The 16,868-nt window shown below is 40.6% G+C and overlaps 1 protein-coding gene across 1 annotated transcript in view; it reads left to right on the plus strand.

The window, feature by feature from the left end:
* epha2b (eph receptor A2 b) overlaps positions 1–5,755 on the plus strand; it is a 33,116-nt gene extending 27,361 nt beyond the window's left edge. The window contains exons 15-17 of the mRNA XM_029621997.2: positions 80–273; positions 1,196–1,351; positions 2,653–5,755. Of these exons, the coding sequence (XP_029477857.1) occupies positions 80–273; positions 1,196–1,351; positions 2,653–2,761 (459 nt within the window). The 3' untranslated portion in view covers positions 2,762–5,755. The remainder of the gene's footprint in view (positions 1–79; positions 274–1,195; positions 1,352–2,652) is intronic.
* The last annotated feature ends 11,113 nt before the right edge of the window (positions 5,756–16,868 follow it).

Raw genomic sequence — 16,868 nt, forward strand, 5'->3', positions numbered from 1 at the left:
TATTTTCTGTATTGTTGTCTATTACTTGTTTTCTTTGGTGCGAATAAACTAAACTTAACCTCTAGCCTCTGGTTGTCAGGTGATGAAGGCCATCAACGAGGCATTCAGGCTGCCAGCGCCCATGGACTGCCCATCAGCTGTCTACCAGCTCATGCTGCAGTGCTGGCTGCAGGACCGCTCCAAGAGGCCCCGTTTCCCGGACATCGTCAGCCTGCTGGACAAACTGCTCAGGAGCCCCGAGTCCTTGAAGGCTATCGCAGACTTCGACCCCCGGTATGAGTCCTTTACTCTCTAGAAGGAAATTACACAGCAAAGTATATCCATGAAACGGTGAAATCGAGTGGAGCACAAGAAAAAGCTAATTATTAGGAGGATAATGTGGCAGCATAATGTGTGCATGTTTAATAATAATTTGTTGGGTGCTTATATTTGTCCAATTTCACACATGTACAAGTGTGTTAACACTCATCTGTGAATTGGAAATGTGTTTATTGCATATCCCATCAGCCCTACTTTGGGCTCCCGAGTGACACAGCGGTCTGAGGCACTACATCTCAGTGCAAGAGGCATCACTATAGTACTTGGTTCAAATCCGGACGTTATTGGGAGTCCCATAGGGCGGTGCACAATTTGGCCCAGTATCGTTGGGGTTTGGCCGGAGTAGGCCGTCTTATTTACAATGACTGCCTACTCCGGCCAAACCCCGACGACGCTGTATGCCGCCCTATAGGACTCCCAATCACAGCCGGATGTGATACAGCCTGGATTCGAACCAGGAACTATAGTGATGCCTCTTGCACTGCGATGTAGTGCCTTACAAAGTTATGTTGCCTAGTTAAATAAAGGTTAAATATATATATTTTTTTTAAATCAACAGCAACTCTGGAGCAATTGGGGTTAAGTGCCTTGCTCACGGGCACATCGACAGGTTTTTCACCTTGTCTGCTCGGGATTTGAATTGGCAACCTTTCGGTTACTGACTGAACGCTCTAACCACTATGCTACTTGACTTCTCTGTATGTGTGCTGGTGTCTGAACATGTTTTAGACACAAAAGACAAAGATCTGTCAGTTTCCCAATAGCTTCACCAACCGGTTTTTATCTCACCGTTTCCTCGCTGGGTAATCAGTCATCTCTGTCTATTGTCGGGCAGCTGGTGATGATCACTCACTCTGCCCTACTTTCCCTCCTCCAGCGTATCCATCCGCCTGCCCAGCACAAGTGGTTCGGACGGCTTACCCTTCAGGTCGGTGTCAGAGTGGCTGGAGTCCATCAAGATGAGCCAGTACAGTGAGAACTTCACCTGCGCTGGAGTGGTCACCATGGACCAGGTGCTGCAGATGAAGAATGTGTGAGTAGTGTTTTTTTTAAAGCTTTTTATTAGATTGTGGGACATTCTGTCTGTTACTTAATGAGATGATGTTCATCAAAACAATTGATCACAAACAAGACAAATTTAAGATTGGATGAGAGTATAGGAATATATTAAATAGAGATGTATACACTATTTGCACAATGTAGAACAACTGGTTCCCAAGCTAAGTCCTTAGTTTTCCAAGTGTTTGGAGTTTTGATTTTGAAAAAGGAGCTTTCGACAGCCAGAGAACCGTTTACGGACAATATAAACTCTGGCCTCTCTACAACTCAAGAAAACTAGTGAGATGGAAAAAAATAATGGAGTGCGAGAAAGAGCAGGCTCGTTTGTGGTGGCCTTGTGGTGGTGACTTGTGATTGGCTCACTCCCCTCTTTCTCCCTCCCTTCCTTTTTTCAATTATTCCTCCATCCCTCCTTTGCCCACACCAGCAGCCCAGGGCAGCACTTCTGCAGCAGCCTGAAACCGCTGGTCCTGGCTGTGTAGGGCAAAGGCCCTCATGGCTTATGCAACATGAAAGGAAAGGAGGAGGAGGATAAGACGAGAGGACAGCCACTACACTAGAAGGGGCAATGTGGAGATAAGGGAAATTAAGAAAGCGTAGCACATTTGTGGATAAGGAGAGGACTTTGCACCAACGCACACCCCAAAAAATGAACAAAATACCCAGACGAATGCACTGTAACCAGAAATATATCACTCATTCAATAAACACAGTATCTGGGAGGTAGATAGTCTACAGAACATATCTACCGACGAGGCTTTCCTTTTAATCCTAAGAAAGAGGGCTGTGCGGAAACGGGAAACCTCTTTTGAAGTGTGTGTCATATTCCATGGTGAGATTTTACGGTCCCATGCTCCATCTCTTGTCATCTGGAAGCACTCGACTGAACTATTTACGACACTCCCTCTGCTTGCCAGGCAACTGATTCATAGGCGATATGGAGAATCCTCATTAACTAATTAAGACTGTAATTAAACCTGGAAATGAGGGACTTGGATGTGGCACACCTTCACCAGACTCTGTCACGTGTGCCTGTCTGAGGGGTTTGCCTCATGTTTGCTCTTTCTTGAAAATTAGAAACTGTCCTCCTGGCTAGTCCCTAGAGGTTATTTTCAATAGGGTACTAGCTTTGCTTTCACATCCAGTTTCATATATATTACCTAAAGGAAGGGAACACTGAAGAATGTGTTTGAAGAGAATCCAAACCAGGTCAAGGTGTGAATTCCTCCGTTGCTATCCAGTGGCTTTATATCTGAATTGCTTTCTTTTTCACAGGGATATCAAGAACATTGGCGTAAGACTGCCCGGCCACCTGAAGAGAATTGCATACAGCATCCTGGGCTTGAAAGACCAGACCAGCACCCTGAGTGTATTTGCAGTGTGACCCAATGCTAGTGGTGCAGGAATTTGAGTTGGGCAGCACTTTGACTGAACTTTGAACTCTGTGTTGGACTGGACTGGAGCGGAGCTGCGGGGACGGCTTTGGACAGACAAACTGAAAACTTCTTAGGGGCATGGTCTAGCCAAAAGAGACTGACAATACTGTGCAATCTTAAAGATTTCTAACAGACTTGTTAAGCGTATCTAAAAAATAAAAAAAAGGAATGGAGTATTTTTACAACAATAGATGTATTGATTAGACTGTGTATATTATATACTGTATATATGTTATTATCCATGTCAGTTGTATAGATACAGTTCAATCCCCAATCTTTGTTAATATTTTGTTTGCATGCTTCCCCTCTCTCCCCTGAAACTAATCAAGTGATAAAAGTCTTGGAATAGCTTGTACCGAGGTTGTCTCTTGTTTCCATAGCAACTAATATTGAGAAGATCAAATTAAGAAGTCACAACCACTTACACCAAAGCAATTATTTGTGTGAAGTGGACTGCTGTGGCCTTTTGGGTATGAGTTTGGCGGTGTTGGTGCCAGTGAAATGCATTGTGGTCCATGTAATCTCTTGCTAAACTAATGAGAATGGACTCGAAGCAGAGAGTGGACCTGAATGGGCCTGGGCAGGATGTATGTTAACATGATGGTGCATTTGTGTATGCCACAGTCTTGAGGTTATTGTCTTAGTCCAGTTTGGGATGTTTTTGGCTACTGTTGTGCCTTATCTGGGCTTGATTTAGATGTTAAGCTATCATATGAATTTGAGTTTATATGAAAATAACGTGAAAAGATATGAGGTACTCCTCATGTTCAGTTTAACTGGCCGCAAACGCTTGTGTTAATTGATTGGGATCAAGAACATCACTTACATTGAAGCACTTAAATAAGTAACAATTGGGATGAGTTGTCTCATCTAAAAACATCTATCTTCTTGCCATTATTATTATCATCATGCCATAGGAAGATCATTTGAAATAAAAATGAGGCAGCTGAAAGAATTTGTTTATATTTGGGTCGTTCCACGAAATTAGTTCTTTTTCGTCACTTTGATATTTTAAGTAGACATTGTGCACAAATAATAAACATGTTATATTTAATATAGACCACGTGGAAAATACAACAAATCTGATTTTTTTATGTGAATGAATACTTGCTAAAGTGCCAAAATGCATCATTTTGACATGTCCCTCAGTTTATCCTCTTTGACTCCCTAGGAAGATTTTAACCCACTTAACCCCAACATTTCTCCAAATGATCACCATCATTGTAAGCCCTAGTTATTTTGAGGCTTTGACAGTCATTTCTCAAGATTATTATTTATTTAATGTCAGTGATTTCATTACTTTTTTTTCCTTCTTTTTTTAAACACCTGTCCCTTATTTTATGTTTAACCCTGTTATGTGAAATGAACTATCGTTTTAATATGGTGAAACTATTCCATGTTGGAAAAACATTGTTTCAAAAGAGACATTGAACATTTAATAGTAAAATCTGAAAGCAGGTGAGCTAGTTCTACTCATTTTGGCCGTTTTGTGTTGGAAGACTGAGTGGGTCGAGTATAATACGTCAACCCTGTTACCCATGGATAGACAGGCTAGAAATCTTTGAACAATTTCATTGTTTGTGAAATTGCCACTGCTGCACACAAGCTTCCATTCCCTCTGTCATAAGGGGATTTATGGCTGCTTTAAGGTTAAGTCGTCAACCCTGTTACTTTATTTGGCAGTTAATATAGTCATTTTTTAATTTAACCTCTGAGATGGGGATTTAAAAATATATATATATATATTTTGAACATGTCCTCTTTATGACAGAATGTTATGATTATGTGAAATAAAACATTTATTTTCACCAAGTTACGCTACTTAAAAGGTACCTATTTGGTGGAACGACCCATTTAATGATGGATTTAATTTTGAAAGGTATTGTGTCAAGCTTTATCAAGTGCCCAACATGTTTGAATTAAATAGATTTAGGATTAGAAATGCTTGTTGCGATGATTTCAGAGAATGTAAAGTGTAGTTTGATATGCAATTTCAATGTGACAGTAAAAGTATTTTTTTTTAAATCAACTTAGATTTATCATTCTTTTCTTTTTCTAATTGCTTTATCCTTATTTCTTATTTTGGTGTTTAGTAACAAGTGTTTTATGGGATGAAACAATTTGCTTTGAGAATGCAGATAATAATACCATTGTATTATTTTTCCTCTCAATGCATTTCATTGATAAAGTGCTTGCTTCTGGTAATGCCAAGAAAGTATCAGTTTTCTTCAGTCTTAATTGACCAGCTCATCCATATCCAATAGTTTTCCCAGATCAGTTTGTGCTCTTGCCAACACACCAAACAATAGAGTTGGCAAGAGCACAAACAGATCTGGTACCAGCCTATATCCAAAAGACGGTGTGCATCATTTATCCCAATGCTCTAAAAAGATGACGGTTTGTTAGTCACTCTCTCTTCACTACTTGACTTTTTGCTTTAACTTTTTTGGATCGTCTTATTTCACATCTTATGCTCCTTGTTTCATTTATGAATATAGAAGTCTATAGTACTTTTTTTTATTAGTTTACTAGATTTTCATTTGGAAAAGGGATTTTCTGGGGGGGAGGGGTTTATTGCCTTTTGTATAATTGGACTTTGTAAGCATATTTTACTGCTTTTTATAGGAAAATTACAAATTTTATGTTCAATTTAGGTAACTTTCATCAAAGTTACATCACTCTTATTGTTGCTGTCTTACAGACAAATGAACCATTTCTTGATTTCAAAAGTAAACTTTGTTTTATACTTTATTTAATAGTCTATTTATTTTTTACTTTTATTTATTGTTCATAATTACACAAAGCTGGGATTTATTCGTAATTGAAGGTTGTCTTGTCACAAACTATTCGTTGCCCTTCATTCATATTTGATTCCATTCGTTGCCGTTGACCAATGATTGACGCGCCAAAAAACACCACTTACAATAAAGCCTGAAATTTGACTTCCTTTTGCATTGTTCACTTATTGATTGTATTTTACACACACACAGTACTGAGGATTTAGATTTTCTGGATCCTTGTTTTTTTCCCCCAGATTGGCTACATGGGAAAGAATGTGTAAAACTAAACCTGGATAGCATTTTAATGTGGCTGTTTACTCATTTTGAGTCACAAACATCTATTTGCTTATGTTAAAGAGTAGAGCGTTACAATAACTTAATTCCAGTATTGGCTTGATATGAATGCAGTTCGTGTCAACATCACTGAAATCATTTGAGATAGAAAGGGCATTAGATTATCATAGCAAATAAATTAACAGTGAAAAGTTGGATTTCAATTTCTTGATCATTATCTTGTGCTTTTGTTTGTTTCAAAAGAGATGATGATCTACAATTAAATGACTTTCCCCATTTGGGAAATCACCAGCGTAGTATCAGAACTTCTCCCAAGAACTTTAGGCTTATGTTTAACTCAAAATAATAAGACCGATCATTAGCCACTTACTCAACTGGCATCATTGACTTTTCGAGATTTAAGATCTCTAATGAGTCGGGTCAAAATGCAGATGACTGAAAACCGCTGTGCCATGCAGTCTAGCAAGACCAGACCTGCCCTTCTCTAAATTGCACTTTGTGGTGTTGACCAAGCCTCTCCTAATCTCATTCAGGCTGACCTTGGGGTCTGGCGTTGTCCATTTTGAATTAGCTGGGATTGATTAATGCAGGTAACAAAGCCTATAATGCCTTCCATTAGATAAGATGAACATAGGAGAAAAGTTATGTAAATATTTAAATACGGAATGAATATAGCTGGGAAAGTCGGCCAACACAGAACTAACAGGTAGACCGAGCATGGGAACAGTGATAGTCATGTAAGCATGACCTTGTCATGGTCTTTGTCCTTGACTTAGCCTAGAACACAGTGTGTTCTAAGGCACATGCAATGCCTAGAAATGGTCAAGAAAGTCTACCATTTTCCATCCTTAGGGTTCTCATATGTGGTGGAACCTTTCTTTAAATGGTCCCAGAGTGAAAAACAAGAGCAGAACCACAAGCTATTTCTTTGCTAAATGTGTGTATCGATGTTTGTATGGGAATCCATGTGAATGTATTTAAGCCAACAAACAGTTGCTGTGACTACACAGACTGACCTTTTGTATTTGTTTTCTTATTTTTGTGCTGTGTCTATGTATCCTGACAGGGCCCTACACACTATGCACACTGATACTCCAACACACATACAAACACTCACTTCATCATTTGCTCAAACACACATAATATGCACATGCATTTATAATGACCCTAGACACACTCACATACAGTCATCATATATGACGGCATGTAGCCTAGTGGTTAGAGCGTTGGACTAGTACCCGAAAGGTTGCAAGATCAAGGTAAAAATCTGTTGTTCTGCACAGAACCAAGCAGTTAACCCACTGTTCCTAGGCCGTCATTGAAAATGAGAATTTGTTGACTTGCCTGGTAAAATAAAAAAATATACACTGCTGCTACTCTGTTTACCATTTATTCTGATGCCTAGTCACCTTACCCCTATACATATGTACCTCTATCGATCCAGTATCCCTGCACATTGTGAATTTGGTACTGGAACTGACCTTGTAAGTATGCTTACTTACTTTATTGTGTTTTTCTTATTTTTATATTGTGTGTTTTTGGTCTACCTTGTTATTTTTAGTATTACATTGTTATTGATTAGTGCATTCTTGGATTTGGAGCTTGCAAGAAAGGCATTTGACTGTATTACAACATGTGACATTAAACCTTGAAACTTTTCAGTGACTGTATGTAGAGTAATTTCATTGTGCGTTTGTGTGTGTGTGTGTGTGTGCATGCATGCATGCATATATTTGTGCGCGGCTTAGCTGCAGGCCACAATAGTTTGTGTGGTGATTGTGTTGAAGGCTGTGAGTCGATGCCTGCGAATGGGACACATGGTTAAAGTAAAGCCTACCCTGTGGATTCTTCTGTGTGGTGGCCCGCTGTGGCTTTTCCTCTTTTTAGCTTTCCTGCTTTTTGTGGCTTTAAAGATGTCTCTGTTCTTCTGGAAAATGGCCATTGTGGAAAAGAAATGACCATGCTACTGTTCATGTATGACTTCTCCCGTCCACTCCTTTTTAATTCTGCATAACTCTCATTTTCATGTGTGGATTCAAAACCGGCAACACCGTGGAATTTACATCCATACTAATTTTAGAGATGGGTTCCTGACCAAAAAACACATCCTCCAATTTGTGTCTATATTGGTCTTCCTTCTTCTTTCAGCTCTCCTTTCTTTCCCTTACACTCATGCTTTTGAAAATGATTCTCTTTCCCCAATTTTCCAGTTTTCTTTGCATTTTCATCTAAAACGTTAAGATTATTGAAGTGTTTCCGATTGCATACATTTTTTGGGGTACTTTTACCCCTTTTTCTCCCCAATTGGTAGTTAGTCATGTCCGATCGCTGCAACTCCCCTACGGACTCGGGAGAGGCATGCCTCCTGCAAAACACAACCATGCCAACCCGCACCGCTCACTTAACCTGGAAGCCAGCCGCACCAATGTGTTGCAGGAAACACCATCCAGGCAACCGAAGTCAGGTTTCAGGTACCCAGGCCCACCACAAGGAGTCACTACAGAGCGATGGGACAAGTAAATCCCAGCTGGCTAAACCCTCCCTTAACCCGGATGAGGTTGGGCCAATTGTGCGCCGCCTCATGGGTCGCCCGGTCACGGCCAGCTGTGACACAGCCTGGGATCAAACCTGGGTCTGTAGTGACACTTCAAGCACTGCTGTGCCTTAGACCGCTGCGCCACTTGGGAGGCTAGTGTTTCTGATTGCTAGCACAATTAATGATTTAAATGGATGCCTGAATACTGAAGGTAAAAGCTACTTTTTGTCTCTGTTGTCTAGTACTAGGCTCGGGCCCCAGAGACACCTTTCCATACCCGGCGCGGTACCAGAAAACAGAGATAAAAGGTTTCAGTCTGTGCTTCTGAAAAAGTCTTCACTCCAGAACTTCTTTTACCTATTTTACAGAATACTGTTTAATTGCCATTTATATGTCTGTGTGGAGTCTCACTGGTGCTTAATCGCAGGAGGATTTTGCTCTGCAAAAGACTTTCGATTTTAACAACACACAGCCTGGGTGGTATAGTCTTAAATAGTTGTACATATGGGGTCCAGGTTCGGTTTAAATTATTTTCAATTTGGATTAGCCATTTAACCCCCTGGAGTCGATTGACGCACCATCTAAGTAAGTAACCCACAAAAAAAACAATACCCATCACAATCTGTCAGTTTAAGCTATATCATATGCAGTGAAAGGTGGCAGAGTAAGAGCAGTGTGTCAGACCATGAGACATCCTGAAAATCGGTCTTCTCATGAAAACTTCTGTAGCATCCGAACGGTTTGACCTAGAAACTATTATGGTCGCCACTCTATGGAAAGGGGAGAGTGACTCTCCCAAACATGGCAGTGTTCTCCGTTTTGCTCTGCGATCACCACAAGTGTCACGGGACTCACCTGAAGGTAACCGGTACCGGTTTAAAAAATGAAAGGAAGTATGAAGATAGTTTTGAGCCTACCCAAAAAAGGGGTAAAATATGTGTAAAGAAATAAAAATACATTTCCTGAGCTTTCCTATATCGCCTAGATATAGGACAGACACCTCAAAACTTTGTTTCTTATGATTTATATTTTGACTGTCTTTTTTGCCATTTATGAATGTGTTATTCAGTGCATTTCTCTAAACTATAGTAGTAAAGGCCAAATTCAATATTTTATCAAATACATGTTATATATATATATATATATATATATATATATATATATATATATACAGTGCCTTGCGAAAGTATTCGGCCCCCTTGAACTTTGCGACCTTTTGCCACATTTCAGGCTTCAAACTTTAAAGATATAAAACTGTATTTTTTTGTGAAGAATCAACAACAAGTGGGACACAATCATGAAGTGGAACGACATTTATTGGATATTTCAAACTTTTTTAACAAATCAAAAACTGAAAAATTGGGCGTGCAAAATTATTCAGCCCCCTTAAGTTAATACTTTGTAGCGCCACCTTTTGCTGCGATTACAGCTGTAAGTCGCTTGGGGTATGTCTCTATCAGTTTTGCACATCGAGAGACTGAAATGTTTTTCCCATTCCTCCTTGCAAAACAGCTCGAGCTCAGTGAGGTTGGATGGAGATCATTTGTGAACAGCAGTTTTCAGTTCTTTCCACAGATTCCCGATTGGATTCAGGTCTGGACTTTGACTTGGCCATTCTACCACCTGGATATGTTTATTTTTGAACCATTCCATTGTAGATTTTGCTTTATGTTTTGGATCATTGTCTTGTTGGAAGACAAATCTCCGTCCCAGTCTCAGACTCCATCCGGTTTTCTTCCAGAATGGTCCTGTATTTGGCTCCATCCATCTTCCCATCAATTTTAACCATCTTCCCTGTCCCTGCTGAAGAAAAGCAGGCCCAAACCATGATGCTGCCACCACCATGTTTGACAGTGGGGATGGTGTGTTCAGGGTGATGAGCTGTGTTGCTTTTACGCCAAACATAACGTTTTGCATTGCTGCCAAAAAGTTCAATTTTGGTTTCATCTGACCAGAGCACCTTCTTCCACATGTTTGGTGTGTCTCCCAGGTGGCTTGTGGCAAACTTTAAACGACACTTTTTATGGATATCTTTAAGAAATGGCTTTCTTCTTGCCACTCTTCCATAAAGGCCAGATTTGTGCAATATTCGACTGATTGTTGTCCTATGGACAGAGTCTCCCACCTCAGTAGATCTCTGCAGTTCATCCAGAGTGATCATGGGCCTCTTGGCTGCATCTCTGATCAGTCTTCTCCTTGTATGAGCTGAAAGTTTAGAGGGACGGCCAGGTCTTGGTAGATTTGCAGTGGTCTGATACTCCTTCCATTTCAATATTATCGCTTGCACAGTGCTCCTTGGGATGTTTAAAGCTTGGAAAATCTTTTTGTATCCAAATCCGGCTTTAAACTTCTTCACAACAGTATCTCGGACCTGCCTGGTGTGTTCCTTGTTCTTCATGATGCTCTCTGCGCTTTTAACGGACCTCTGAGACTATCACAGTGCAGGTGCATTTATACTGAGACTTGATTACACACAGGTGGATTGTATTTATCATCATTAGTCATTTAGGTCAACATTGGATCATTCAGAGATCCTCACTGAACTTCTGGAGAGAGTTTGCTGCACTGAAAGTAAAGGGGCTGAATAATTTTGCACGCCCAATTTTTCAGTTTTTGATTTGTTAAAAAAGTTTGAAATATCCAATAAATGTCGTTCCACTTCATGATTGTGTCCCACTTGTTGTTGATTCTTCACAAAAAAATACAGTTTTATATCTTTATGTTTGAAGCCTGAAATGTGGCAAAAGGTCGCAAAGTTCAAGGGGGCCGAATACTTTCGCAAGGCACTGTATGTTTTATACCTAAAGGGGTCCTAAAAATCAAATAGCTAAATGAGCCATAGTATGACCATCTTAAAACAATTCCATGTCAGCTTAGAACCCCTCCCCCAACAGTTTAGACTTTTAAGAATTACGCTTCAATATTATTCACTCTCCAGTGTTGCTACCTCCTCTGGATATAGGAACCTTCAGGGTTTAGCACATTTCACAGAAAACAAAGAAACACAAAAATGATAAGACCATTCTTCCATTTCTCTTTCTCATTTCTCCACAGTCTTGCGCAGCCCCCCCCCCCTAATTTCCTCCTGTCTACATATGTTTTGGGGGCCATTAATCGTTGGTGCACAATGTGAACTCCACCAGATAATTACAGTCATTAAACCAATTAGGAGGCAGATGGAGGAGGAGGCTTCGTCTGGCCCTGAGGCCTCCTGTCCCTGTTATCCAGGACTGAGCCTCGGCTCTGGCATCACTTTAAGAACCAAGGGAAATTACTTCAGCCCAGTTTTGGATTAATGCAATTTCCTGACAGTGCAACCAAAGACCTTGCCAATTTAGCTGTAGGCAAGGCATCATAGCCCAAAAGCCCACGCTTTTGAGGACAAAACGGCCATTTAGGCTTGTGTCATCGAAACATGTCATGCGGAGCTAAAAGTGCTACCAGTAGTTTTGGAGAGAAAGGGGAAAAAGGGAGAAGTAGATTAGGAAAGACAGGAGAAGGGGAAAAAGAGAGCAGTCAATTCTCTCCACGTAAGATAAGCTCCTTTTTTATGGAGGTATATGAGAGAGTTTCTAATTACATGAGGCTTCTTTGATCGAATAGAAGTTTCATAATGTTTAAGCTGTTACAAATGTACTGATATAAGTGGATGCACGTGGAATTCCAGCAACTTTGAGAAAAACAACTTAGTTGTGTCTGTTGTTCACACGTGCATCTGCCCTCTCATTGGCTAGAATGGTCCCACCTGATCTCGCCTGCCTTCCATCATTGAGGACATGTATTCAAGCGGTCACTTGAATATCTTGTCAATATAATAGATAATCTTTCCAGTGGTTTTCAATTCCATCCTGCAATCGTTGAGTCAATGTTTTGGTTTCATTGTGCTAGGAACAGTAGAAGCATTATGCATGTTTAGGGAACACGGTTCTAAGCCATCAGCAAGTCAAATGGGGTAAAACTCTCCAGTAGCAATCCACATGTTGGGACAGCCACAGACACCTCCCTGTAAATCTTAGTGGGGCAAAAAAAAAAAGTGGGATGCATGCCAGCAAAGCCAGTACACAACACTAAACAATACATTAATTGCATTAATTGCACTAACGGTGATAAACGGTGCCCACACACTGTTAGGGCCTACATAAAGCTGTCCCAACAGCAGTCCCAACATCTTACTGCTGCTACACCTGGCTAACATAGGAGCTTTGTATGGCAGCAAAACAGTTAATTCAGCCTCATTTACTGACTTTTAAACAAACATAGCTGATACGGCTGACTTGCTTAAACAAATATGGTTTCTAATGACAATTGAGATGTACAAGCTATGGCATAAGGGGACGACAAGCGGATAAGAGGCAATACGTAATTTAGATTAAGACATTAATGAGCAAGCTAGGGCGGACATAGTCAATATAACTATTTGTATAGCACTTTTGAAATGTACAGCGACAGAATTCCAAACATGGGCCATTCTTACAGTGTTCTCCCTATACACCAATTCAATAAAGGGAGCACATGAGCAGAAAATGAAAGCTCTTACAGTATTCAATGATTACATTTCTCTAAAACAGGTTAAAGGCTACATGTGCACCACCAAGTCAGAACAGTAGGCGAAATTAAGAGGGGTAAATAGACCAAATTATTAGGGTGAGGCACATGGGCTACTAACATCTTACTACACAACATACACTTAGTATTACTCTCTTGACTAGCATTTCGCTACACTCGCATTAACATCTGCTAACCAGGTGTATGTGACAAATAAAATTCGATTGGGTTTGATTTGATTTGACTACAGTGTACATATATCCCTGGCATATTAACAATATTTATACAGCAGCAATATATTTTTGGATTCACCTTGTTGTGCTTCAACAGGAAGGTGGCGCTGCGGTCCTTCGTGGGCAATTTTTTTCATCAAAGTCTGGCATTCTCTGGATTTATGGTACTTTCAAAACAACTGGGAACAAGGTTTAATCATGATGACGTCATTGATCTTCAGGTCGTAGCTCTTGAAAGAGGCCGGATTTACAATTTCGAGTTGGATGACCGTTCAAAATGTATTTTCAATGTCGGAGCTCGTTTATTCCCGACTTCCCAGTTGTCTTGAACTCACTGAAGTCAAGTTTTCTCAGTTCAGAGTTAACAGTTGTTTTGAGAGCGGCACAAATCATGCTTCCTTGACAGCATGGCCAATGTTGAATGTTTATCATTTTAAACACGGAAAATAGCCCCTTAATCCCAGATTTGGGACCAAAGAGCCACTGTCATTGATTCCTTCCAAACCACTCATTGTTGAATTTGTGATTTCCAACTTGTTGTGTAATGTTTATGTCCTATGGATGATGAGCACTGATACATTTTATTTATAATTTCTCTTTATATGACATGGATTTAAAAGGATTTGCCGACTTTATTCATGATGATGACTGCTAGCTAAGATTTTGAAAGTATGATGTTGACATGTATGATGTTGTCAGTCCAATCAAAGCTACTGCACATATAAAATGATTTGACGTCAATTTATCTGTGGCCAACGACCTTGAACCTTCTTAGATAGGCACTTCTAATGTAAGTCTATGGCAGCACCCATGGGGTGAGAATTTTCAAGGTCTCCACTTAGACTCGGCGGTGACGTAGTGTCCCCATGGGTGACAGAACACTGAGCCAATCACGGCGCAACGCTCCGTATTTTCTGCTGGCTTGCCCCACCACCACAGAAAGCACTGAGCTAGGCTGAAACACATGCATTTTGGAGCTGCCTTACTCAAGAAAGAGACCAAGGTTTATTTCTTTTTTATTTCTTTTTATATAAAAATGTTTGCAAAAAATGTGGGGTGGGTTGCTACTGTATGTTGGTCATGTATCTGTACCCTTCAATTGTTTCAGTCAAATGTTTCTCAGTGGTCATATTGTTGTGCTTGGCCTATGTGTCGGTGAACTCTGAAAAGAGTGCAGTTGTGATGTTAGCAGATTGAGCAAATAACGGTCTTCATGGACAGTCTTTTGAATTATGGCACTTTTTAAATAAAACTAGTAGATGGCCCCGGCAGAGATGGTCACCTCGCTTCGAGGCTTCGAGTCCGTAGGAAACTATGCAGTTGTCACGTTCTGACCTTAGTTCCTTCCGCGTGAGTTGGGTGGGTTGTCTATGTTAGTTTGTCTATGATTTTCTGTTTCTGTGTTTGGCCTGGTATGGTTCTCAATCAGAGGCAGCTGTCAATTGTTGTCCCTGATTGAGAACCATATTTAGGGAGCCTGTTTTGCATTGTGTTTTGTGGGTGGTTGTTTTCTGTCTTTGTGTGTCTCCACCAGACAGAACTGTTTCAGTTGTTTTCTTTGTTGTTTAGTTATTCAGTGTTCAGTTTACATTAAAAAAGATGAACACGTACCACGCTGCGCATTAGTCCTCACCTTCTTCCCAAGACAGCCGTTACAGCAGTATTTAGTTTTTTATGTATTATTTCTTACATTGTTATCCCTGAAAACATACAGCCCAATTATTACATACAGCCGGGAAGAACTATTGGATATAAGAGTGATGTCAACTTACCAACATTACGACCAGGAATACAACTTCCCCAAAGCGGATCCTTTGTACGGACCACCACACAGGACATTGGACCTAATCCCAGAGGCCGACCCAAAACAACATCGCCGCAGGAGAGGTAGATGGAGCGGCCACCTGGTCAGACTTCGAAGGCGTGAACTACACCCACCACTTCCGAGTATGTTACTTGCCAATATCCAGTCTCTAGACAACAAGGTGGACGAAATTAGGGCAAGGTTTGCCTTCCAGAGAGACATCAAGGATTGTAACATTCTCTGTTTCACGGAAACATGGCTCTCTCGGGATATGTTGTCAAAACCACAAAGTCTCTTTTAATGAACTTTCTGATACATTTTTGTCCATTAATTTGTGTCGTTTTTGGCGTCAGAAGCATGTCAACACACTGGCGACAGAGAGGAACATGGAGAGTCAATTCAAGCTTCTCAGTAATAACACACTCTGACAATAGAAAGTTGTTGATTTAGGCACTGGATTTGAGAATAGTTATTTATCTACGCTCCCTAGAAAGAGGTTTACAAAAGGCGTGGGGTTGAGACAGGTTATGGGATAGAGGGGAGAGGACATGAGGAGAGTTGAGGGTCAGGCTAGTGCACTCCAGGGAAGGCAATGATTGACACATCTGGGATTTCTCCAGAAGACATATTCTTCTAGTGTATGTTTCAAGTAGAATCCTTGGCATAAAGTTGGGTGACGTGTGTGTGTGTGTGCGTGGTTATTTAATTTATTCAGTGTTGGAAATGCTGCACTTTTATCTGAATACCAGCAGAGGTCAGGCTCCTCCTACATACTATTCTTCCTCCTCTTCCACTTAGATAATATAACTTAGCCACATCGCCTTCAAAGCTTCACTGCTTTAATCTTGCTACTTTAAAGGATATCTTTGCAGGCTCTTTTCAGTTAGCTGATCCTAGGAATGCAGGAGATTTTCAGTAATTACTCAATTTATCACAACTAATCTAGTTCTCCATCTTCAAATACATGTCATCACACATTCACCTCCTCCCTCCTTACCCGACTAGCACAGGAAAGCTGGAACACATAGAGTAGGGGGTTGTCATGGGAACAGGATTTTCCCAATGAGGAGGATTCAACCATTGCAGGGGATTATGTCACCACATGGAGACCCAGTTAGAACATTATAAGGGTTTGTTGGCACTTTGATGGGTTGAGACAAAGTAGACAAAAGGAATATAACATGTGTGTTAACATCTTAACATCGTTAATTTCGCTCACTAGATTTTACAGCTATGCAACACTTGGATCTAGGAGTTTAGTATTGTGTAGACAGACACCATAAAACTCTGTAATCTCAACCGGCAATCGCGGCTACCGTCATGGTTGCATGTGTATGACACATTACTAATACATTTGGCACTCAAATCCAATGTACGCTCATGGTCAATGTGTGTGAACTTTATTATTATTATTTTATTTATTTATTTAACCTTTATTTAACTAGGCAAGTCAGTTAAGAACATATTCTTATTTACAATGACGGCCTACCAGAACACAAAAGGCCTCCTGCAGGGACGGGGGCTGGGATTAAAAAAATAAAATAAAAATATAGGACAAAACACACATCACGACAAGAGAGACCTAAGACAACAACATAGAACTATCAAGCATATTGTCTGTGGCTAGATACTAGTATAATCATATGACCACATCACAGCAGTGTTGTGGGCATAGCTCTATCTCTATATGTCTCCTCTCTCCATAAGTCAGAGGTGGAAGTGTGAGTGTGAAAGAATATTTCAGGATACACTCAGGTGCCTCAGCAGCCAAAGGGTGCAGAGAGAATAAAGAGAGGGGGAGGAGAAGAGTGGAGGGGAGGGACACCAAGGCGGCAGCAAACGGGCATTCAGGCTTTCCCCCAT

This window comes from Oncorhynchus nerka, linkage group LG20 (assembly GCF_034236695.1).
Source record: "Oncorhynchus nerka isolate Pitt River linkage group LG20, Oner_Uvic_2.0, whole genome shotgun sequence".
NCBI lineage: Eukaryota > Metazoa > Chordata > Actinopteri > Salmoniformes > Salmonidae > Oncorhynchus > Oncorhynchus nerka.